Genomic DNA, 25271 nt, shown 5'->3' on the forward strand with positions numbered 1-25271 from the left:
TCTCCAAAAACAAAACAAAAACAAAGAAAGCAGGCTGAGCCATCCACGAGGATGCAGGGCAGTAAGGAGTGCCCCTCCATGGCCCCTGTGTCAGCTCCTGACTCCAGGATCCTACCCTGAGTTCCTGTCCTGGCTTCCTTCGATGGTAATGCCAGGGAAGTGTAAGCCGAATTAACCCTTTCCTCCCAACTTGCTTGTTGGTCTTGGTGTTTCATCACAGCAGTAGAATCCCTAATTAAGTAGCTAAAGAGTAGGAACAGGATGTCTACAGTCACCTCAGATTTTATCTCTTAAAAAATAATTCATAGACTGGGTGTGGTGACAATTGTCTTTAATCCCAGCACTGAAGAGCTAGAAACAAGCAGACAGATCTCAGTGAGTTCAAGGCCAGCCGAGTCTATTTAATGAGTTCCAGGAGAGCTACAGAAAGAAACTGTACCTCAAAAAAGAAAACAAAAACAAACAAAATTCATAGAGACTTTTATATCATTAAAGTAGCTGTGTACCCAACAGGAAATAAACTCAATAGTCAAGGAATGTATGCCCTGTTCTTTGACTTTGCCTGCCTTTCTACTTTATCGTAATGTTTTTGTTTTTGTTTTTTAACTTTTTTTTTTTTTAAGATTTATTTATTCTATGTAAGTACACTGTAGCTATCTTCAGACACTCCAGAAGAGGGCATCAGATTTCCTTACAGATGGTTGTGAGGCACCATGTGGTTGCTGGGATTTGAATCAGGACCTTTGGAAGAGCAGTCAGTGCTCTTAACCGCTGAATCATTTCTCCAGCCCCTCATCGTAATGTTTTAATGCATGTATGTACTTGTCCCACAGCCTGTGTCTGGAGGGCAGAGGACAGTTTATAGGGATCAGTATTGTCCACTGCCTTGCTACCTCATCTTACTTTAAAGATTCTTTTTCTTTTGCCTAAGTGACAACCCCTCCCCTTCCCCCTCCCCAGTGTATAGTTATTTGGTCTTGATCTAAAGTGATGTTTTCTCTCCTAAAAAGGACTGGTTTTGTGTCTCTGATTAATTAGCTTACTCTGGTTGACTTGTCTCTGTATGGTTCCTACTACCTAGTTTTTATGTTTTTTTTGTTTTTTTGACAGTTACAGTTTAATGTAATATGAATGAATGTATTCTTTACACTTAAAAATCCAGCTCAGAGAAGGTGTCTGTCTATTAAGGACTCAAGCAAGAATAAATGTGTGTTCTGGAGAAACAAACTAACGTGTCTGGACAGAGGCCCTAAGGGGACAGTCTGCAGGGTCCTGGGCTGGAGTTTTGGCCATTCTGTCCCGTGCTCCCTTCAGGAGTGGTAGAGCATGTTAGAGTGTGTTGGAGCGTGTTTGGTGTCCTGCTGCTTTCATACTTTGGTCTTAGCTTGTGATGCATGAGTGTGGGTTTTCTTTTCTTTTGTTTTTTGGAGACAGGGTTTCTCTGTGTAGCCCTGGCTGTCCTGGAACTCACTCTGTAGACCAGGCTGGCCTCGAACTCAGAAATCCGCCTGCCTCTGCCTCCCGAGTGCTGGGATTAAAGGCGTGCGCCACCACGCCTGGCCATGAGTGTGTTTGTGTGTATCTACTCACACAGTTGTGGCTGTCAGTTCTCTCCTTCCCCTGTGGGTTCTGGAGAGCAGACCCAGGTTGTCAGCAGGCACCTTTGCCTGTTCAGCCATCTTGCTGTCTCGTTCTCCTTAGTATATTATTTACCGTCTTCACCTTTGTCCAAGTTCACTGCAGGCCCCACACTTGAGCCTTTAGCTGCGCCTTACTGCTTTCGTGTAATAGTTGCTTCATTAAACACATCTGAGGACAGCACTGCTTCGTTGAGCCTCTTCTGTTTTAGAACTTTAGTCTGGCCCTAAAACCTTGTTCTTCTACCTCACATCATTCTGAGTGTGGAGTGTCCTTTCCAGTTCCTGCCCTGTGCACCCCGCCCTCCCTCCGCCCCTGTTGGTTCCAGCTTAGGTGGCTTGCTCTCCTGTGTAAGGACTGTGCTCCATGATGCTCTTTGTTGTGTGTCCCCAAGACGCTGCTCTCCTTTACCTGATGACTGGCACGAAGGTCATTGCTTGCTAAGTAGTCACTGTTGGACCTGCCTGGAAACCTCCAGTGACGTTCTTGCCTTTGGACATTCTTGCTACTTCTCCACATGCCCCCCTCTACAGTCTGCTTTTTCTAGGTGCTTCGTGACTTGTGAAGCAGTTGTGCAGCTGATACACCCTTTCCCTCTGTCTCATTGCGCTCAACAACCAATCAGAATTCTATACACTGCTGCATTGCTTCTCTTACTCTGACCTGGGAACTTTGGGAAATACTGACTACTGGTGATGGAGTGACATCTTCATGGGAAAGGGAAGCAGCTTTGCTCTCGAGCAGTGCCTTAGGGATGCGTCTGTCGTGTGCAGATGCACAGGCCTGCTTCTTGCCTCCCTGGTGGATAGGGTGTGGCTGTGTTGAGGAGTATTGCCTGCCTGGCAGGCTGCTAATTTCTGTATCACTAAGGACTTGAATAGGTTAGGATGGGGCAGAGCCCTGATGTGCTTAAGCTGGTCTCTATTATATACAATGGGTGTCATTTTGGGCATCATAGGAAACTGACTTAGTGGTGGGAATGGGGAAAACAGCAGAAAGTTATGGTATGGTAGTTGTGGAGAGCCAGGGGTGGGTGACTCAGCTCTTCTCTGGGCCTGCTCATGTGATGTCTGTTTATCCTCAGGGTGAGTTCTCTAGGAGTCACATTACACAGCAGGCAATGTTGACTTAGCCTGCTCAGCCATGGTCTAAATATAACTTGTGTGGGTATTGTTTTGTTTTTATATTTTGTTTAGTTTTGCAAGATGGAAGTCATATTGGAGACTTATTGGAGACATATTGAGTGCTTTCCTTTCTAAATGATTGTATCTTCCTCCTATACACTCTTGCTCTACTGTTAGCATTGTGATGGGATATTTAAATACAGAACAGCAGTGGAAGATAACGGTCATATTCTCTAAAGGCAATTCGGGAGTTACCTTGTCTTGTGTTTTCTACTCATGGCCTTTTAGTGCAATCACTGATGCAACCTTGTGGAGAAGTGCACGTATGTTGTTGCTGAATGTCCTTGCTACTGAATCCTGTGAGTCTTGGGTTCTCCCCTGTGCAGAGAGTTTCTGAGCCATGCACTGAGTGTTTAGCGTGTCCACCATGATCACAATGCCTTTGAGGGCAGGAGCTCTGAGCAGCCCGAGCTCGTAATCACACTTGCGTATTTGTCTAGGAAACAGGGAGTCATTGTTGTGGTTGACACTTCTTTTTGACACTTGGGTGCCCCTGCTCTCGGAGGTTCAGCTCGAGTGCCCCACTAACCTGAGCCCTGTATCATCTGGAAGGGCAGAGGATGCCTGGATTCCTTAAGAAGGAAGCGCAGTGTCCTGGTTGCCTGGCTCTTGGCTCCCTGTGCTCGGCTGCTCGCTTACACCATGCACAGTGCCTGGTGCTGATGAGAAGACAACACACCAAGAACTGTGCACTTGCATTTCCAGCGTTGTTGTTATTTTACTTAGAGACAGGAATCGCTTTATGTATCCGTGCTTGGCCTGGAACTCACAATGTACACCAGGCTGGCCTTGAATTCACAGAGATCTGCCTGCTTTTGCCTCCTTAGATCTGGGATTAGAGGTGTGTGCCACTACACCCAGTTTATTTCCTGTTTTAGAAGATTGTTAATCAAAGCTGAGGAGCTGTGTCCCAGCATCACATGGTTAAACTACCTGTTAGTCAAAGCTGAGGAGCTGTGTCCCAGCGTCACATGGTTAGACTACCCGCTGTGACTTTTGTTGCAGCACTTTCTAGTTAATGCAGTCCTTAGGAGTTTTGTGCTAGCCTAGAATGGCATTTTTATTGCATGACTTGAGATTGATTTCACATAAGTGGGACCTGACTTGGACCCCATTTGAAGGGTGCCTCTGATTTAGATGTGGTCCCTTATATACTCCTTTCTTAATCAATGGATCACATATTGGTCCTATTGGATTATTAAAATATCTGACCCTGGGGAAATAAGATGGTGGCTCAGTAGATAACGTGCTTGCTGCCAAGCCTGATGTCTTATGCTCACTCCCATACCCACATGGTAGACGGAACGCTGACAGCCACAGTTTACCTCTGACCTCCTGCGTGCTGTGGTGTACACAGGGGCACACATGTAATACATACAAAGTTTTTTAAAGGTTCTAAAAACTGTCTAAGGTTCAACATTGTGCCCAATTAATTATTTGTTTCAAATAACAAATAATAAAGCTTCAGGTTGTTTCAGGTGCTGTGCAGTTACTCAGATTTGGGGACAGGAAGGGAGATGGCTGCTGTAGCTTCAGCAGACTTCTCTCGCCACCAGCTGTCATGTGACGACCGTGGACTCCTTGAATCCTTTAAGTGTCTGTGACGTTTCCTGTTGGCAGAGGGGCATTTTGATTTTGCTTTCAAATGATACTTCTTGCTTGTAAAATGAGAAAAGATTTGCTTTCTAAAATGGGAAAATAGTGTCTCTTGCCTGAATTCTCAGTCTGTCCTTGCAGATGAAAGCTAAGAGCTGTTCCTCCATAGATACAGAGATTGTTTCTGTGGGGTTGTGATGGAACCCAAGGCTTTAGGTTGCTGGCAGGCCTCTGCCATTAGAGATGGGCCCAGTGTCTTTCTTTCCAAACTCTGCTTTTCCAGTTTCTAGACTCAGACAAGGTGCTAGTAAGTTGCTCAGACTAAGCTTAAAGTCATTTCATGGTCTTAAACTTAGGAGTCACCTCCCCATAAATATATTTCTATATGCCATGGTGCTGATGTGTGTGTGTATACGCACACACACACACACTTACCTAGCTCTTTTAAGATTAACTATCTCACCAGACATGGGCGTGCACACGTTTAATCCCTGTACTCAGAGGCAGAGGCAGGCGAATCTCTCTTAAGTTTGAAGCCAGCTTGGTGAGTTCCAGGACAGCCCGGGCTGCATGGTGATATCCAGACTCAAAACCAAAACCAAACCAAACAAAACCATAACAAATACTTAAGAACTGTAGAATGTTCCATTTGAGCTTGGTGAAAATGTGAATTTTGTCTGTAGTCTGCATCCCTAGAAATGCATTTTCAGGTCAAGAAGTTCAGTGCTGTGAAGGTTGGGTGTTCCGCAGCAGCCCTTGGCAAATCAGCAGCGCACTGTCCAGTCCTACTGTGAACGTTCTCGTGCACAATGTACTGGGCTTCGTCCACTTGGTGTTACTTACTTAAGGTGGTAAATTGCCTTAAAATGAGAAATGATGTTTTATTTCCAAGTTACATTTGATGTGCAGCGGGTGCTCTCTGAGTGCTTTCTGTCATTGTTGGTTTTGTCACCTACATTTGTTGTTTTCATTATAAAAGTAGAAAATCCAAGCCGGGCAATGGTGGCGCACGCCTTTGATTGAAGCACTTAGGAGGCCGAGGCAGGTGAATCTCTGAGTTTGAGGCCAGCCTGGGCTCTACAGAGAGACTGTTTCAGGGGAGGGAGTAGGAATCCATCTTAGTCCCATGTGTGGGTTCCATGGGACTGTGTCTGAGGTTATTGTAACTCATATGCAGTTCCCCTCTTCTCATCTGCCAGTGAAATTCACCCCGAAACCTTAGATTCTGTTTGTCAAAATCTTAAAATAATTACCACACACTTAAAAGTTCTGTGTAAGTGATTGAGGACTTGTGTGGCCAGCCTGTCTTCAGCTTGCACTTTGTTAGCAGTTATCTAGGCGAGCACCAGAGTTCAGTGAAACGTGAAGCTCAGGAAAGTCTGAGCAGTCCTCTGTAAGGACAGGGGACTAGGGTCACTGTCCACAGGAACTATGTCTGTGCAGTCCTCTGTAAGGACAGTGGACTAGGGTCACTGTCCACAGGAACTATGTCTGTGCAGTCCTCTGTAAGGACAGGGGACTAGGGTCACTGTCCACAGGAAATATGTCTGTGCAGTCCTTCTTGGAGGATGGAATCATTGTTATGGTTCTGATGTGTAGCACCTCTTCTTTTCTGTACTGTAGCGCCAGATACTAAGTCTGAGGGCCTTGGAGGTGCTAGGCAGTTGTCTTACACCGAGTTCAAACCGAGTAATTCTTAAAATGATACTTCACTGATCTGTCCCTAGCCAGGTCAAAGCTGGCTTCCACTGGCACTGGCAAGGTGAGTCAGCATTGTAAGGGATTTGCTGCCAAGCCTGAAGGACCAAAGTGCCACACAGGGGGAAAGAGAACCAAGTTCTGACCACCACATGTATGCAGCGACACAGGACCACATTTGGGAGGAGCACTCACACCTACAGTAATGAAACCTGATTGAAAAATCAAAAAGATGTTTTGGAGATGGCGTGAGAGGTCCGGTGGTGAAGAGCTGGTATTACTCTTGCATGGCATCCAAGGTTCAGTGCCCAGGACCCACACTGGGTGGTGTACCACTGTCCATAACTCTAGCTCCAGGGAGTCCAGCACCCTCTTCTAGACTCTGCAGTTACCAGACTCACACAAGCATATACCACACACGGGCACATTCTCACACAGTGAAAACAAAAAGACTATTGAAAAGGGCGCGCTGAAGAAACTGGTTTAATCATTCCCAGGGAGGCCGTGAATAAGGGCCACAGAGGCTTCCTCTCCTGCTACTGCTCAGAGCACAGCAGGAAGACAAGTGCCCAGGGGGACAAGTGGGCAGAATTCCTTTACCCTGCGCCATTGACAAACACCACCATGTTACTGAGGGTGCAGTAGCTTATGTTGAAACACAACAGTTGTGTGCCTGTTCCAGACATTGCTCTGTATATGGGTGTGTGCCTGTACCAGACTGTGTATGTGAGTGAGTGTGTGTGTGTGTGTGTGTGTGTGTGCGCGTCTTTACTAGCTCTTATGCATGCAGCTGTTTGTCTCTGTGCCTACCCCAGGCCCTTGATCTCTGTGTGTTTGTGTGCCTTGTGTTTATGTGCCTGCACCGGACACCGTGCTTTCCACTTACACAAAGCTGCCGTGGATGCAGTAGGAATTGGCTCTTTACATGCATTCAGTGTAAATATTTAATAAGGAGAAGCATTTGGATTTTTTAAAAGATGTTTAGAGAAGAAGCCTAAGCTACAGGAAAATAAAATTGTTATTTTATTTTGGTTGTTGTCATAAGAAGTATGTGGTGCCATGGCGGGGACCGGTGGCTGGTCTATGCCAAGATGTACCCTAGGAAATTACGCTGTGCAACAGAGGGAGCCAAGTGGATATGGAGATGGGCAGACAGACAGAGCAGAGAGGGCACTAAGAGAAAGAGCTGGGGTGGCCTGCAGTCCTTTTTATCCACAACATATACCTGGCACCCCTGGTGGCACTGGCAGGTGACATGAAAAGCACATTAAAAACAGCATAGACAGGACAGTTCCTTTGGCTAGCCGTGTGCCATTACTACTGAATAAAAACACCTCGGGCCCGAATGCTAATTAATGGTCTTCTCTTCCGTTGGCTTTGTGTGGCCTTTGTTGGCCACTGTGTTGAAGACATTATTAAAATTTTGACTGATCAGTCTCTGTGGCTATCAATATCTTTCCAGCATGGTCCATGAAAAGGCAGTGGGCTCCTTTTCTGTGGTGGCCCAGCAGTTGTGAGAGCAGTGTGCTGGCAGAGTGTGAGGCCGAACAGGAAGGTCTCGTGCTTACACATGCATCTGCGGCTTGAGATGGCCTTTGCTGTTTGTCCAGGCTGCCCTCAAACTTCCATCTGTTTTACCTCTACCCTATGTGCGGGATTTAAGGTTTCACTACCATGCCAGATCTGATACTATATTTCAAACGTGTGAAGAAACATTTTTTATCAGTGTATTAGTTAGGGTTTTACTGCTGTGAACAGACACTATGACCAAGGCAAGTCTTATAAAAACAAAAAACAAACAAAAAAAAACAACATTTAATTGGGGCTGGCTTACAGGTTCAGAGGTTCAGTCCATTATCATCAAGGTGGGAGCATGGCAGTTATCCAGGCAGGCATGGCCGCAGGAGGAGCTGAGAGTTCTATGTCTTCATCCAAAGGCTGCTAGTGGAAGACTGACATCCAGGCCTAGGGTGAGGATCTTATACCCACACCCACAGTGACACACCCATTCCAACCAGGTCACACCTATTCCAACAAGGCCACACCTTCAGATGGTGCCACTCCCTGGTCCAAGGATATACAAACCATCACAATCAGTATTAGTCAAAATTGATATCCACATGTATTTTGAAAAAGTTGATATAGTCAAGCCATTCAGTGTGGTCATAAAAAAGAATTTTTGGTAAGATAAAAAGTAAACCTGAATCAGTTTGTTCAGTTCTTAACCACTTAATATTCATGACTGGGTAACTGCTCTGTTGTTCAGTTTGTGGCTAGACTTAATAGAATTTGAATAAGGAAAGAACTTAAGGTGGTTCTTGGCCTTCTGTCTCTTGTGGAACTTGCTCCGGAGATGACTGCTGTGTTGAAGCATTCATTGCCCCACACCCTCGGGCCTCCACTCATTACCCCCACCCCCCACCCCGTACAACCTGCGCACATGCACGCATGCGCTTGAGCACACATATGCATGAAGTTGATGAAGTTCCACCGGGCCCTTTGCACTCCTCATCTGATCTAACTGTATCTAGATTTGGGTTGCTGATAGCTCTGTCAGCAGGCATACACTACCTTCTGCTTTTAGTTGCTGAAAACTATGATAAAGTTAAAACGTTAAAACTTGCTACAGACCACAGTGCATACCACTTCTGCAAACTTAAAGTGTTGGATTTGAGTTGCTGTGTCATTTTTTAAAAATATGCTGTTGTTTTGCCATTCTCTGACAGACCCCTTATCCCTCTGGACAGAATGCAGGTCCAGCCACATTGGTCTATCCTCAAGCCCCTCAGACAATGAACTCTCAACCTCAGGCCCGGTCTCCGGTAAGTAAGCAGAGGTGGGTCTCGCCTCTGCACCGCTGCTGTGATCTTTTGTTCTAGGGAAGACTTAGCATCACCGTCACATTTGCATTGCAGCAACTCAGATACAGGGCTCATGTCCATTTCTTAGGGAAGAGAAGGTAGAGCTATTCCACGCACTTCCTTCCGCACAGTCCGGTACTTTCAGATCTTCCTCCTTTAAGTTCTTAGCATTTTACTTGTACTGCTGGGAATTCAGAAAAGTAAATGACGGTGAGTGCTGTGGGAAGAAGGGTTTCTGACCCACGTCACCAGTCGGCTCTAACCATTCGACAGTATGGTCACGTGCATGATGTCCACCCAGGCGTGTTCATCTCTTCTGTGGTAAATGAATTGCCATACAGATGTGAGTGCAGTCATCCTTGCTCACCCTCATGTGGATTGCAACACGTCTAAGACGGGCTCCAGGCCATCCTCCTGTCTCACAGTACACAGTGGCTTCCGCTCTCCAAGCCTGAGCTTCGTCTCCTTCCCTGCATGTGTAGCTCTGGGCAAAAGGTGTCTCTAACATCTCATCGTACCTCACGTCCCTCCTTGTACTTGAGCTCTGTGGAGTCTTGGAATACAGGATCTTCTTTTTGCACCCCGACCCTGCTTTTTTGCTTGTAGCACAGGAAGGTCATTGCATTAGCTCCTGCTCATTTGATTTCATGCATGAAGTTTGAATTGTTGAAATGTTCCAGAGACTTGCTTAAAGAGCTAGGAGAGTCTAGGCTGCACAGAGTGGCCTGTCTTTCTCACCTCTTCCTGCCTTCCTCTCCCTCGGTGCCTTCTTCTCCAGCATCCTGTTCTTAGATCCTGGTTCCCCGCAGTTGTCGGACGAGCCATTTTTAGAGTTGTGGGGCATTAGACATTGTTGCCTGTTTGCTTGTCTCCTGTTTTGTTGAAACGGTGAACCCCCAATGTCTGGTGCAAGTTTTGTTCTGAGAGTGGTTTGGGAATGTGGACACTTGGCTTTTAGAGAGGGCCTGAGACCACAGCAGAACCACTTACACAACTCCCCTCCCCCATCCTAATTGTTAAGTATGGATGTCTTGCTGTAGAGAACTCTGTGGCCCTCTCCCCTACCCCATTTAAATGATGGGGAAAAACAGTCAGAGAGAAATTACATGGTTAGAGCTTGGCGCAAAACCTGACTGAAGAGCTGCATCTCTAAACCAGTTTTCTCGACAGCCCGGCAGAACAGTGCCAATACATTGCACAGACACCTGGAAGAGGAGGAAGGTTTTGGAACAGACCCCCGTTTACAGGTCCTTGGCTGGAAGAGGCTGGATAAAATACTACATTGTAAGCAATATAACAAACTGTACTTCTTGCAGGCAGCAGTGCCTCCGGCACACATTATTTCTGACCACATCCACATATTGGCTGATGAACAGAAGTGCGTTGATGGCTTCTTCCCTGGAAGTTCAGCCTGGCATGCCAGCTCCTGCCAGGCACTGTGGGAAAACCATTACAAATTGGGTGGGTCGTCTATTGGGAATTAGACAGGAATAATTGGGCTTTACCTTATTCCCCTTGTTTTAAGTGTGAAGTGGAATGTCCCGTTCAGATTCGAATCTAAAAGATGAATTGGGAGGCTTCTTGCCTACCCTTCCCAGTTTATAATTGATTATCAAGGGGACAATTATCTATAGTTATCAGCCATTTCCCCCCCTGTGGTCATAAACTCCTCAGCTACTATCCTGTTTGCAATTTTTTTGCATCTCCTTTGGTAGTGACCATTACCACCCACATTACTAAAACCCACACATGGCACATTCCATTCCATGCCCCACAGCAAGGGCAAGACTAGCAGCGCCTCAGCTACTCTTGCTTATTGTTCTGGGTCTAATAGCTTTTGTTTCATTTGTGTTGGAGCCGGGAGGGTAGACTTGGGTGTGAAGCTTGGCGGGATTGCATTTTCTGTTCCCATCCCAAGCTGCCATGTCATTGTCCTCCATCCTCCAGCTGCGGGGACTGCAAGGAGAGGCGTGGGACTGCACGGAGGGGCCTGCAGCTTATTGAACAGTGGCAAACTAATTCCATTATGTTTCTGCTGTAACAGGCCATTGGCCATGCATAGGGTAGCCTTTCTGTTCTCCGGGCATCTGCTTTTTCAGTCCTATTGGCTTCAAGTGCCCCTTCCCACTCCAGTTTCCTTTCTGTGTGTACTTCTAGTTGCTCCGCACTCTCAGCGTTAGGTTGAGGATGCAGAGGCCCTTGCTTCTCCCTGTTGAAAATGCTGACTCGCTTCCCGTCTGCTGCTTTCTCTTGATGGAACTCTTCATACTGCAGTTTGTCTTTAAATGGACTGAGAAAAACAGTGAAGCTATTGCAGTCTAATTTGGAATAGGAGCAATTTGGCTTTTGTAGTAATCTGTAACTGTTCCATTGGCCATACTCAGTTACCAACTGTACGCAGCAGGGAAGGCCGTGGTGGGTGGCAGTAACCCTGGGTCTGCTCAGCTCACTAGGCTGCTTTCCTTCATAGCTACAACCTCACCATCTCTAAAACAAGTTAAAAGAAAAGGTTTCTATTTTAACACAGGCCAGCAGTGACTACAGTTTGTTCTGTTGCTTACAGCCATCCATAGGGTCAGCCTGACTCTAAAAGACAGCCCTCCGGCCCTCGGGACCAATGCAGAGCAGTCCAGGGATCTTCCAGGGCCTTCACAGTGGTGCAGTTAAGGTTTTCTTCTTACATCTATGTACACTTTTGTAAGACATGTCTCTTGACTGGAACTTTGCGGTTCTCTGAAGTTGGACTCTTTTGTTAGAACCTTGGAAATGGGGCCTTTCTGCAGAGTAGCGATGAGACGGGCTCCCCGTGCCGCTGTGTTTGAAGTGGCCCTCTTGACAGTTTTCTTCTCATGTATTACTAGAGATCTCTCCTGCTGCCCTCTACTTTCAGGGCATCTGGATGGTTTTGCCTAATCTTGAAACTTGATGTCCATAGTGGAGAAACTAACTGCTCTGTTCTCAGAAATGAACAACGAAAAAGTCAAAGCCTTAGTTCCTTTAAAGAGGAGAGATTCTAGAGGACTCCTCGCTGCCACCTTCTGTCGTTCTGAAAAGCCAATTTACCAGATTTGGTGGCTTTTCTCACATGCTATGAGCAAGCCCAGATCATTAAAGCACTCTTGTAAACACTTGATGACCTTGTAGCCTCTGGGGTAGGCTTGCTTGTCAGAAATGTGTGTTGAGTGGGCTCCCATCCTGGGGCTGCGCGGCGTGGTCCACGGGACTGCTGGACATTTTCAGTCCAGCGTAGCACAGTAGGGTGAGTTACAAATTGGATGTTCCTCTTGTTGGTGAGTGAAGTGCTAAGAGAAGAGTGGCTCGCACTCTCACAATCCGGCTTCCTCTGGGGTTGTAAAGGCACAGGGGCTGCCAAGACAGAGGTTTGCTTAGTGCTTAACTCCTATAAACAGCAGCCAAGTGGTTTGTGCTCAGAACTGTGTTTGTGATGTTCTCACTGCTAAAGGAGGGAGGGGGTTACCTTCAGGTGACTTTGTATGCTGTATTTCTTCTGTCTTCTGTAGTTCAAATTATTATTAGGGGTCTTTTGCTCTGATAAATTATTTAGTTCCAGAGGGGTTTTGTTTCGTTTTGTTTTTATGTTTTGTTTTTGAAGTCTGAGAAATTGTCCTGAGAGGTGGAGTAGAAGTGCATGCCACCTGCTGGAACCCACAGAAGGCTCAGCTTCCCTTCTCTCCTGCCCTGGGAGGGGCTGAGGGGCGTGGTGGGCAAGCCTTCCCTCAGCAGGGCTGCCAGGGTTCGCTCCTCCTTGCAAATAGAGTTAAAAATTTGTACGTCTTTCCCATTACCCTCCATCTTAAAAGGATGCTATTTTGACTAATCATGGTGGAGACCACTGCTCTTTCCTGGCTGTTTGCTTTACCACACCTAGTTACACACACACACACACACACACACACCTCAAACCTGTGTGTTAGACACCCATCTAATTTACGGAAAACTTGAGTCTGTTTTTGATGGGCATTCCCTGTGGATACAAGTCTCTGCCATGCTTTTATAGTGTAACCACTTCTGGTGTCCTCCAGGCGCACACTTTCATACGGTATATTTGATTTCCATGTTCATTTTAATACAGCCAACCACCTAGTGTTTTAGACTCCCTTTACAGCAGGGTTTTTTGTTTGTTTGTTTGGTTGGTTGGTTGGTTTTTTTTTTCTCTTTTTTTAAAAGGCTTTATTTATTCATGCTGTTCTCATGAGAGAACACCCAGGTGCTAATAGCTCAACAGCTTTTTCCCAGTTTCTGAATGCCAGGGTGCCTGGGCGGTGGTGTCAACTGTTGGGTCTTGGTGCCTGTCTGTCACTGTCCTGCAGCAGAGCCTTTACTGTTCTGTGTTTTTATTTTTTTTTCCCGTGTGGGTTGTTATCCTTTAGTTTGTTGTATACTGTAACGTTGGTTTCTGTTGCGTTTCTGACTCTTTGTGCCCTTCCTTTTGTGTCTGTTCCCTTCTCCTCTCAGTTTGCAGCGGGGCCTCGACCTGCCCATCATCAGGTACTGTACTCTTGTCCCTCACGGTCACCCTGACTAACATAACATGTGGGGCTTAGTAGCTGCTGACCCTTAGAATGCTGCCCCGCTATGTGGCCACCCAGTGACTTCCCGGAGCAGCCCCTGTCTGGCAGGCTGGCTTGACTTTACTTCTCGTTGGTTTCACTTGTTTTGTTTTTAATAAGCCCATTTGCCAGAGCAAACTTAAAACATTTTTTCTTTCCTTGAAATGATACTTTGAATTTACATAATTTTGAAATGTTAGGTATATTAATTCTCTGTGAATTTTATTAATAAAGAATGTGATGGAGCAGGCACCATTCTAAGGGTTGTTGTTAACATTCTCCTGTAACTGATACTGATACATAGGATAGCATTCCTCTTTCCAAAGAATTACTAACTTAGACCTCATAACAAATTGATTAACAATGAGGTGCATTCATTTGCTATATAGAACTCTTCATATAGCTTACTTAATCTGAATGTGTTAACTTATGATTCTATAAGGCGTTACAGGAAATAACGATTAAAATGTCAGACACAGCTGTGCATTTGCAGATTTGTACTAAAGGTGACCTGATGTGGGAAACAAGGCTCCGCTTGCCGCCTTGTCCCCAGGCTAACACTTCCCGGCGTGTCTGAGAGATTTTCTCTGTGGTCGGGTAGGAAGAGCCGAGGTTAATATTAGGGCCGTATTTGCCAGGCCTACTGCATGCGACCAACTGCATGAGCAGCTCTCTTTCTGAGCCTCAGTTCCCTGTGGTGTAAACGGATGCAACAGGAACGTGCAGGCACACAGCATCCGACGCACTGTGGGCAGTCACTCGGTGCTCTTAATGATGCTTCTAATCAACATAGTACTGTTGAGAGACATGAGGTGGACCGTCCCTTCCTGCGTTTGCCCGGGATGCTCTGTCCAGGATCTCTATTACACATTGTGTGCTGCCTCACTTGAAGTCTTCTGTTATACAGAGTGATTTGATACAAAGCTCTGTTTCTTAAGATGTAGTCTTAACAATTTGGAGGAGACAGGGCCACCAAATTCTGAGATATTTTAAGCATGGGTATGGCATGGATGTTATTCTTTTTTTTTTTTTTTTTTTCCTATCTTGGGATGGGTGGCGGGGTTATTCAATTATTTCAGTTTGCTGATACACTACTACAAAGACTTTGAGATGTTGGCACTAGGCAGACGTGAGCTTCATTCCCCCTTATTAACTGAGGGTTCTGGGTAAGTTACTCACTGGGCTTAGCTTCAGTTTTTCATCTCTAAAATGGGATTGATAATGACGCCTCAAAGGAATACTGTGAAGAGTAAGAAGATAACGGACAGGAAGCCGTCAGCAGGATGTATCCGAACATGTGCGTGCTACGACTTACAAATGTCATTCCTTTAAGAGTCACATAATTAATACAATTGTTTTTAGATTCATTTAATATATATGGATGTCTTACCTACATACATGGCTACACTGCATGAGCACTGTTGCTCTTGGAGGCCAGAAGAGGGCATTGGATCCCCTCTGGAACGGGATAACTGATGGCTCTGAGCCACCAGGTAGACACTGGCAATCAATCCTGAGACCTCTGCTTAGCCACTGAGCCATCTGCTCAGCTCCAGAATTAATATAAGTTTTAAGAATTTATTCAACTCTCCAGAGACAAAGCTTTTATTTTATCAAGGTGGAACCAAATTCTGCTAAGAGAGAAACAAGGACACCTGATCCAGGAGCAGAGCCACCAAGGGTGGTTTGTGGGTTAGCTAGAGAAGGAGGCGCCTCCTGACTCCTATAAGTCTCCACCCTCACCTTTGTCTGCCCGCCCTCCCTCCCTCCCTCCCTCCCTCCCTCCCTCCTTTCTAAAGATTTATTTTATTTATATGAGTACACTATAGCTATCTTCAGACACACCAGAAGAGGGCATCAGATCTCATTACAGATGGTTGTGAGCCACCATGTGGTTGCTGGAATTGAACTCAAGATCTCTGGAAGAACAGTCTTTGCTCTTAACCCCCGAACCATCTCTCCAGCCCCGCCCTTTGTGTTTCTTAAACATTGGTTTTTCTCAGGGAAGACTGCCTGTAGCAGTAATTATATTGCCTTCGGCCACTCTCCTCTTCTTGTGGTAGAGGTACAGATTACACATGAAAGGGTCAAGTCTGAAACCGAAGCAGTGGTACTTCTTGGCCTCACTCACTAGAGTGACAGACCATTTAAGGTGGTTTACTCTAAAGAGATTTCTGCTCTCCCATGAGTGGATCAGAAACTGAAAGGCTTTGTGTTTGTGATGGCTGGGATGGGCTGCGGTGGCCTCGAGGTTTGAATACTGCATTAAGCACTCTAAAGGCTTGCTCCGAGCAGTCCTTTTCTAAGCTTTCTCTTAGGCATGTGATTTACTTTCAAAAAGTTCTGGGATATAAGATTGGCTTGAGTGGCCATGCCCCTTATATAAAATACATCTCAGGGCAGTGGTTGGCCTTTCTTCCTCTTCTAATAATGCTTATCTTACAATACAACCTTTTTTTTTTTATTATTTTCAGTTCTCAAAGAATAAGCTAAAAATATATTTACAAGCCAAGTAATCCACTAACGCAGTCTACTCCTAAACAGAGAGGTGTGTGTTGCATTCCTTAGCACCAAAGGTCTTCGCTTGCTTCGGTAGGATGTGCCATGCAGCTTACAGCAGCTGAGGGTGTTATCACTTGTGTTTGTGTGTGCTGCGGTGCACATATGAATCCCGAGGACACTTTTTTTTTTAATATTTTTATTACATATTTTCCTCAGTTACATTTCCAATGCTATCCCAAAAGTCCCCCATAGCGCCCCCCACTTCCCTACCCACCCATTCCCATTCTTTTGGCCCTGGTATTCCCCTATATTGGGGCATATAAAGTTTGCAAGTCCAATGGGCCTCTCTTTCCAGTGATGGCCGACTAGGCCATCTTTCGATACATATGCGGCTAGAGACAAGAGCTCCGGGGTTCTGGTTAGTACATCATGTTGTTCCGACAATAGGGTTGCAGATCCCTTTAGCTCCTTGGGTACTTTCTCTAGCTTCTCCATTGGGAGCCCTGTGATACATCCAATAGCTGACTGTGAACATCCACTCCTGTGTTTGCTAGGCCCCGGCATCGTCTCACAAGAGACAGCTATATCTGGGTCCTTTCAGCAAAATCTTGCTAGTGTATGCAATGGTGTCAGCGCTTAGAAGCTGCTTATGGGATGGATCCCTGGATACGGCAGTCTCTAAATGGTCCATCCTTTCATCACAGCTACGAACTTTGTCTCTGTAACTCCTTCCCTGGGTGTTTTGTTCCCAATTCTAAGAAGGGGCACAGTGTCCACACTTTGGTCTTCATTCTTCTTGAGTTTCATGCGTTTAGCAAATTGTATCTTATATCTTGGGTATCCTAAGTTTTGGGCGGAGGACACTTTTATGTGGAGTCTGTTTCTCCTTCCACAGAGGTGGCTCGAACTACCTATATTTGAGGAATCAAATTCAGGGCCTCAGGCTCGTCCTCACCACAAGCACTACTCCTGCTGAGCCGGCTCCCTAGCCCAGCACTGCTACTGCTACTGCTGCTACTGCTACTTCTACTACTACTGCTACTTCTTCTTCTTCTTCTTCCTCCTCCTCCTCCAATTTTTTTAAAATTCACTTTATATACATGTAGCTGTACAGATGGTTGTAAGCCTTCATGCAATTGTTGGGAATTGAAATCAGGACCTCTGCTCCCTCTGGTCCACCCCACTCGCTCTGGACCAAAGATTTATTATTATACATAAGTACACTGTAGCTGTCTTCAGACACACCAGAAGAGGGTGTCAGTTCTCATTATGGATGGTTGTGAGCCACCATGTGGTTGCTGGGATTTGAACTCGGGACCTTTGGAAGAGCAGTCAATGCTCTTACCTACTGAGCCATCTCTCCAGCCCTGACTTGTCATCTGTATCCTGTTATGTTTTGTAAAGAGATGTACATTAGAGAATATTCCCTATGAGTGTGTGACAGGTATGATCGTGGCTTCGTAAGTATTTCAGCAGACATGGACAGGCAACAAGTGAGTTGTCAAGTAGGGACTATTTGAAGGGATCCTTGTGAAAAGAGAACACTGCTCTATGTAGTTAGAAACTACTTTTTTTCCCGTGTAAAGTGGAGTTATGTAATTAAATACTGAATATTTTATTTGTTCTCAGTAGAGCCGAGAATCTGCTGTTGAATCAGCTTCTTAGATTTGTGTTTGTTTCCAAGCAGTTTAGCTCTGTCCGGCACACTGAGGGAGCTTTACAGCCCTGTCAGGGGAGCCCTGCTCAAGTGAGGTATCCAGCAGCCTCGTGCATGGCGTGTGCATGCTATTGGGTCTTGGCATAGGCAGGCTGCTTTTTGTCTAGATTTTCCTAGCCTGTCATTTTGTAACTGCAGAACTTTTAGCATCAACACTTTTCTTCCAAGAGAGGAGATAATATGCTGGGACACCGTAGAAAGCTATTAGTTTTCCGTCCTTCTTACTTGAAAATCCCAGGGTGGCTAGAAGCTAAGAGAGCAGGATGGCCTCAGCGGGCAGAGTCTGCTAGGTGCGCTGTAACCCGGCCTGAGGTAGTGCTTTGTATTGAATTATTGAAATTGCTGTAGTTGCCATTTGCAGTTCCCTGTGGTGCTATCCTTATCTTGATTTGGGGGTTCATGGTGAGATCAAGTGTTAGCTTTTTATAGTTTGCATTTTTTTTTCCGGTAAAAAACACAGTCTCATTGTATAGCCTTCCCTGGTCTGCAACTCACTGTCTAGACAAGTTGGACTCAGACTTGTAGGTACTCACCCATTTCTACATTCTGAGTGCTGGGAGTAAAGGCATTCACCCCACGTGTACCCTGATAAAGAGAGAAAACCAGGAAGTTGGGTTTCTCCCGTGTTCACAGAGAAGCCTCTGCAGTTGGTCATGTGCTCTTTGAGTGTGTGATATGGATAAATGCTGAGTGAGATGCTGTGTTCCCAATGGTTGGCTCTTAGTGTGAGCTGGGGATGGCACTGGGGAGGAATTCTGAAATGTGTGCATTCCTGTTGGTTTATTTTGCCAGAAGATAAATCTAAGCCAGTTGGCTTGTGATTTTTTTTTTCCTTTCTATTCACAGGCTTGAAGGTTTTTCTACTAAAAAGTGTACTTTTAAGATAAAGGCTTTAAACCTGCCTCTGAGGCAACAGCTAGGGCACAGCAGAGTTTAGGAGAGTGACTAGGACAGTAGAACAGGTATGGGAGATAGGTCACAGGGGAGTGGGGAGGGAGGGAGGGAGAGTGGCAAGCGCCGCCTTTCCAGCATCCTCTGGTTAGCCTCACTACCAACTGTCCTGGGCGTTTGCTTTCTTACCTATAAAATGGGTAAGATATGCTTGTAAATGACCTACAAGTTTGATACTAGCATCGTAGATTTTCTCTGTGGGAGTTTGAGGTATAAAGTATTTGGCATATAATAAAGGTCTCTGGTACCTCCTCCCTCCCATGTGTGCGTGCATGCACGTGTACATGAACACACACACATGCTTAAGCCATAGGTGTATAGTGGCCACAGGAGTGTATCAGCGCCTCCCTGGCGCTGGAGGATTCCCTGGAAGATCAGTAAGTGCTCCTGACTATTGAATCATCTCCAGTCCCTTCCCAAAGTCCCTAGATTTTAAAACTAGGAATGATGTGTTCTTAGAGGATGTTCACCCCCAGACTCTTCCTCCTGACAGAATACTTGGGGTCCATTCTCTTCTCCCTGAGGCAGCCCTTGGTCGCAGCACTGTTAGTAAATAGGACTTTCTGTGGTGATGGGTGTTTCCGCTGCACACCTTTCACTACTGTGTGAAGTGTGTGTAGTGTGCAGTAGCTCCTGACTGCATCTGCTGTTGATCACTTGAAATGCAGTGGCAATCAGTCATATCAATGAGAGTTTGATTACTGTGAAAAGACGCCATAACTGGGCAACTCTTATAAACAAAAATATTTAATTGGGGCTGGCTTATAGTTTCAGAGGTTTAGTCCATTATCATCATGGCAGGAAGCATGGCAGCACACAGGCAGACATGGTGCTGGAGAAGGAGCTGAGAGTTCTGCATCTTGATCTGCAGGTATCAGAAGGAGACTGTGTGCCACCCTGTGTATAGCTTGAGCATAGGAGACCTTAAAGCCCACTCCCACAGTGACACAAGTGACTCCAAGAAGGTTGTCCTTATTGGTGCCACTCCCTATGGACCAAGTATTCACACACAAGTCCGGGAGTGCAGGGTGACATTTCTGTTTAAACCACCACAGCAGTTTTCAGATAACTTTGTGAATTGTCAGTTACACAGAAGGGTTAGATCTAACTTTGGATGTTAGGGATAGATGGTGAATGAGGGGGAGGGATGATGCAGACTGAGTACTTTGGAGCCAGTAAAAAAGCCTTCGGTGTTTGACACTCACTTAAGTACAGACAGTTATGTGTTTCACTGCCTAAGTTTCTTATATTTGTCCTAATAAATGGTAGCTTACTGCCATGCCCACTGACCTGAAAAATAGCCTGTATTTCTTGCATCACTATTAAATAGAATTGATTGAGCGGTTAGGAAAGGGCATTAACAAACAAACCAACCAACCTCAGCTTCTGCCTTGTGTCTCCTGCTGGCACAGCGTTTCTAGTCCTCCACGGAGGTGGATGTGTTGTATGTGTGCATTCTTTCATGTGTGTGTGCATGATTGTTATGTGTGTATGTATGTGTGTGTGTGCCTGTCTGCCTAGACAAGAGGACAGATAGGCTCCAGATAGCCTTCCTCTGTAAGGAACAGTTTGAGTAGGTCTTTCAGATGGCATGGCAAGCATGTTTATGCATGCCAACATGCCTCTTTCTTGAAAAGGCATAGTTGGTCTCGAGGATAGAAGATATCTTCTTGACTAGGAGACAGAAATTTTGTGAAGGAATCAATGCCTCCTTTCTCTTAGTAGGGTTAGTTATGATTACAGATGTCTATATGTTAGTGTGCTGGATAAAGGCTCCACTAAGTCCCCTCTGACTTTGAAATGAATAGATTTCTTGTGGTTGGTTGCTTCCTATCTAGAGAAAGTACTCTAGAGAGGTCCTGTACGCAAAAGCCAACAGTCCAGACCTAGAGCCTAACCCCAGCAGATGAGGAGCCGCCAGCCCTCTAGCAAACTCTGATCCTCTGTTGGGAATCTGTGGTAGCAGCAGCAGCAGCAGCAGCAGCAAATGCCTTCGAGATGAGCGGAGAGCATGAATTAGTGTTACACAGACGCTTTGGGCCAAGTCTGGTAGCTCCTTACTGCTGGAAAGAGCTCATCTGTTTTTACCTAATTTATCCATGTCAATGGATTTTACACAGTTCAATGTTGAAATAATAAAAATGTCTCCTATCAGCATAGGTACACGTTTGTGCTGTGTCAGCTTGGCTTGGCTCCTATCAGGAGTTTCATTAGAAACACTTGGGTTCGACATGACTGAAGGAAATACACTATTGAGAAACGCTTTTGAATAAGGTACAGTTTTATTGTGCAAGCTTGTTAAGGATGGCATCAGAGTAGTTGAGATACTGGTCAGGAAAACGCTCGTATGTAGGATGTAGGAGAGCTTGCCTTGTCTGTTGTCAGTATACTCGTATGTGAGCTAAGCAGTTTCTTGTCTTGTCTTTTCTCCGTTGCTACCCCATAACACGACTCTTTATGGGGGTGGGAGTTAGTGTGTAATGTCAGATGATGAGCTAGCAAAGATCCATCTGCGGGTTTGTTGCTCTTCTTGTGTTGATTTTGTCTAGAGTTGATGGAAAGTGATCTACCTCATGGCACAAGTCTCTCCATCCTTCCACATCTTTCAGTGTTCATAGTGAGTGCGGGACAGTGACCCCTTCTTAAAGCCAGCGAGATTTCTGTACCTCCTGATGCATTGTCAGTGGAATAGAAATGCTGCTTGTTCTAAAACTGTGTTTACAACACAGACTTATGTAAGTGGGAATGTGTCTGTTGGCCATGGAATGGAGTGTCACCATCTCAGCCTTCCTGATTGCAGCCGATACAGATTGTGTCTGTCCCCATAGCTGTCAGTAGAGACAACCAGGGGACTTTTGTTAGAATCTTAACATTCATCCCCAACTCTTAATTCCTCAGAGAGCAATTTTGCCTCTTGTCTTTTTCATCTCCATCAGCTCCTCCTTTGGACCCTCTGGGCCCCTCACTCATCTGTTCTCCTGCTTTCCTGTGCTCGGATCTCTGTAGGGCTTTCCTTGTACAGAGGTTGAATGGGAGTGAGAACTGCCCCCCCCCCCCCATCATAGTTCTTCCACGTTAGCACAAGATGAACAATTCTGTAGACCTGGAATGCCTATGGCTCAAGAGCCTGAAGTCAGGAGCAATGCTCGTGTCCAGTCAGGAGGCAGTTCAGGGCCTTTCAGAGCTGGACGACGGTTTTTCAGTTTGGTATTAGAGCTCTCTGATTTTTTTTTTTTTTGAATGCCCTATTTAAGTTAAGACTAGACTGTTGTAAGATAGTCCCAAGTGTACTTCTGTTACCAAGCACTTTTAAAAAGGTGTTACAGAAACTGCTAGGACGATTTTTGTCACTGGAGTTTTGTTAAAAAGAAACGTTAACTGTGTAAGCAGAAGTTTGACTCCATGTGTGCTCGAGTCCTGAGTGGAGGGTAGTCACGCTGCTGCTGGAGTTTTGATTCTTCTCTGCAGCACTGAGCAGAAAGGTGGTTTTGCTGCGTTACATGCTATGTCCCGCCCTTCCTATTGATCCGTAAGCTTTTCCATTGGCTTTCTTTCTGTTTCCTGCTGCTTCTTGCTTCATAATTGAAGGGAGGATTCAGACCCATCCAGGTAACACACTACTGGTTCTGCATGGCCTCTTTACTACTCTGTCTTCCGTTAATTTACAGTGCGATTGCTAGCGATAGATGCAGTCATACTGGAGACTGAGTCTAGGGTTGAGCTTTAAGCATGTATCGAGAACTGTGCCTTAGCCCAGGTACTGCTGCCGAGGGCGGGTGGTTGAGCGGGCGGGCGGGCGGGCGGGCGGGCGCTGAGTTCTGCTCATTTTAGACTATTCTGAAGCTGACTTTGATTCCCCACTTTTTTTTGCAGAGTATTTTAGAAAGCAGAATTGGGATGGGCTTCAGAGTGTGGGTGTGTCACTGACACTCTAAAGACAGGCTTCTTTCTATATGAGACAGACAACCTTAGACATGATTTTGGTGTGGTTTGCTGGACTTGGATGAAAAGGCTTCTGCTCATGTAGATTCTTTTCTCCTACGTAGTTTACAGATGGCTGGTAATATTGTTTTAGGTTGACTACTTCTGATTTTTTTAATCATTTGATCTTGAACCACTCTCTATTCAGAAGCCATTGCTTTTTATAATGTAATGTTTAGAGAAATGCCAGTTCCTTTGTTGTATTTGTTATAGATATTAAAATTAACAGTTATGGTGCATGGCTTAAACTTTTAGATAGTGGAGGCCTGAGCATGGAGACTGCCTTGTTTTTAATGTATTAACATTGATCAGAACCTGACTTAGTGTGGAATATATTTTGTGAACTTAGTTATTATATCTCTAAGTAGATGAGCTTAATAGTGGGGCAAAGGGAGAAAACTTAAGGTATTAGAGCTATATATTACCCTTTGTGAAAAAACACATTTTTATCTCCCTACCCCAGTTTTTCCAGAGGCCTCAAATCCAGCCTCCCCGAGCTGCCATCCCAAACAGCAGTCCTTCCATTCGTCCCGGTGCGCAGACCCCCACCGCTGTGTATCAGGCCAACCAGCACATCATGATGGTTAACCATCTGCCCATGCCGTACCCAGTGCCCCAGGGGCCTCAGTACTGCATACCACAGGTAATAGGGCAGCCTGGGTCCAGCGGGGTGCAGGTGGGTGGGGCAGTGATCGACGGCCTGGATTTCAGTGATAATGTGAATTGTTTTATTGACTATATGTCTATCCATTTTTTTGTCAACTTTAATAAAACTATCTAGAGATTCTGATCCAAATAGACAAGTTGCTGGAGACCTCTTCCCTGTCACTGTCTCTCCCGAAAACAAGCACTGGCATGTGTTTCATACCCAAGTCTTCATGTCTTGTAGACGGTCTCTGCACAATGGTGCTTTAGTTTCTGGAAGCTTCCCTGTGTCATCTACATGTGTGCTCTTTTCTAGTACCGCCACAGCGGCCCTCCGTACGTGGGGCCCCCACAGCAGTATCCAGTTCAGCCGCCCGGGCCGGGGCCTTTTTATCCTGGACCAGGACCTGGGGACTTCGCTAATGCTTATGGTGAGTAAGGAATCGTCTAGCTGCTTCTGCTCATTGGTCACGCTCGCCTTAGTCTGCTGGCCACGTTAGGTATTGCTGCTTAGAGGTTCAAAGGATTTTTAAATTTTTAAGTACAATCTTATAAACGGTTTTGTCTTGAGAGCTTTTTTTAGGGAGTAGCTTACAAGGAAATTATTATAAAAGTCTGTGTAGTCAGTGACACCCAAAGGGCTCATCATCCTGTTGGATTCATGTGGCAGGTCTGGGCTTTTTCCACCATGTAACTGTCAGGCACATTTTTATGTGTTTTGTTGGTAGTCTACATTTCCCTCCGTCAGAGCTTTGATTCTCAGCACACTCTGCCCACTTCATCTCATGAACTATCTATGGCGCAGAGATTTCAGTTTCCTCTGTTTTCTGCTCTAACCCAGGCACCTACGACAGTGAGTGGCAGACTCTGGAGAGTGGGCTGTGTGTGGTGATTCCTTCCCTGCACCTCTCAGGCAGCACCATTGTCCTGGGGCAGTTCTGAGGATTAGCTGAGATAAATCTTACAAGATGCCTTTGGACAGAAAGTCGATGGGGAGGCAGGTTCTCACTGGGTACACTGGGCTGTCCTTGAACTCAGAATCCTCCTGCCTCAGCTTTAAAGGTGTTTTCTGTACAAAAACACAGATGCAAGGTGATAACTGACTCGTGAGTTCACAGGGAACTTAGAAATCACGCAGATAATTGAGGAACGCTCGGGCTGCCTTTGACACTTGTTTCACCCACAGCTCGGAGCTGTAAGGAGGAGACTCAGAATACCAGGAAGTGGAGCTTGGGATGCAGCCAGCAGTGGTCTTTCATAGTGCGGTCAGGGTACAGCAGTGAGGCTTTGACTGTGGATTAACACAGTCATCCACTCAGAGTTCCTGCCCTCAGGATTTAGGGGCATTGTAGTAGCTTTGCAGTTACTTGCACTGGGCTAACTCTCTTCTGGTGGCAAGGTGCTTAAAGTGTGAAATCTTTCTTGTGTGTGTGTGAGTACTGCCTCACAACCCTGTTTCAAAATGGTTTATCTTATCATCTCAATTTTCTCAAGTAACATAAATCAGCTCTGTTAAGTTGTATTCTGACAATAAGTATTGTTATCGAAATCTTCTGAGTAGAAAAACATATTTTTCAGAGCAAACGTCCTAAAATTAATATTTCTTTAAATTCCATGTTGCAAAGAGAATATGTTGTAATTGACAGAACTGTTTTCCACGGTTTCTCACTAAGTATAGTTTGCAGCATCCTCCCTGGTTCCTAGAGTGATCTTCAGACTCTTCCTGTGTGGAAGCCGGTGCTGGCTGTTGCTCTTAGTATGACTCTTGCATCCTATGTGAGAAGTAAGACGTAGCTTTCAGATTGTCATGCTGGCCGGGTGTGGTGGCTCACGCCTTTAATCCCAGCACTTGGGAGGCAGAGGCAGGCGGATTTCTGAGTTCGAGGCCAGCCTGGTCTACAAAGTGAGTTCCAGGACAGCCAGGGCT

At 45.6% G+C, this 25271-nt stretch overlaps 1 protein-coding gene across 21 annotated transcripts in view; it reads left to right on the plus strand.

The window, feature by feature from the left end:
* Eif4g3 (eukaryotic translation initiation factor 4 gamma 3) overlaps positions 1–25271 on the plus strand; it is a 208565-nt gene that overhangs the window by 76769 nt on the left and 106525 nt on the right. For 5 of the 21 annotated variants that reach the window (XM_029476711.1, XM_029476716.1, XM_029476698.1 and 2 more), the window contains 5 exons: positions 8843–8938; positions 10136–10261; positions 13454–13486; positions 23163–23342; positions 23661–23775. In XM_029476711.1, coding sequence (XP_029332571.1) covers positions 8909–8938; positions 10136–10261; positions 13454–13486; positions 23163–23342; positions 23661–23775 — 484 coding nt within the window. In that variant the 5' untranslated portion in view covers positions 8843–8908. Of the gene's footprint in view, positions 1–8068; positions 8087–8842; positions 8939–10135; positions 10262–13453; positions 13487–22306; positions 22328–23162; positions 23343–23660; positions 23776–25271 lie in introns of those variants that run through there. The other 16 variants (XM_029476700.1, XM_029476701.1, XM_029476707.1 and 13 more) reach the window with 9 other exon arrangements.

Source organism: Mus caroli, chromosome 4 (genome assembly GCF_900094665.2).
Source record: "Mus caroli chromosome 4, CAROLI_EIJ_v1.1, whole genome shotgun sequence".
In the NCBI taxonomy this organism is placed as follows: domain Eukaryota; kingdom Metazoa; phylum Chordata; class Mammalia; order Rodentia; family Muridae; genus Mus; species Mus caroli.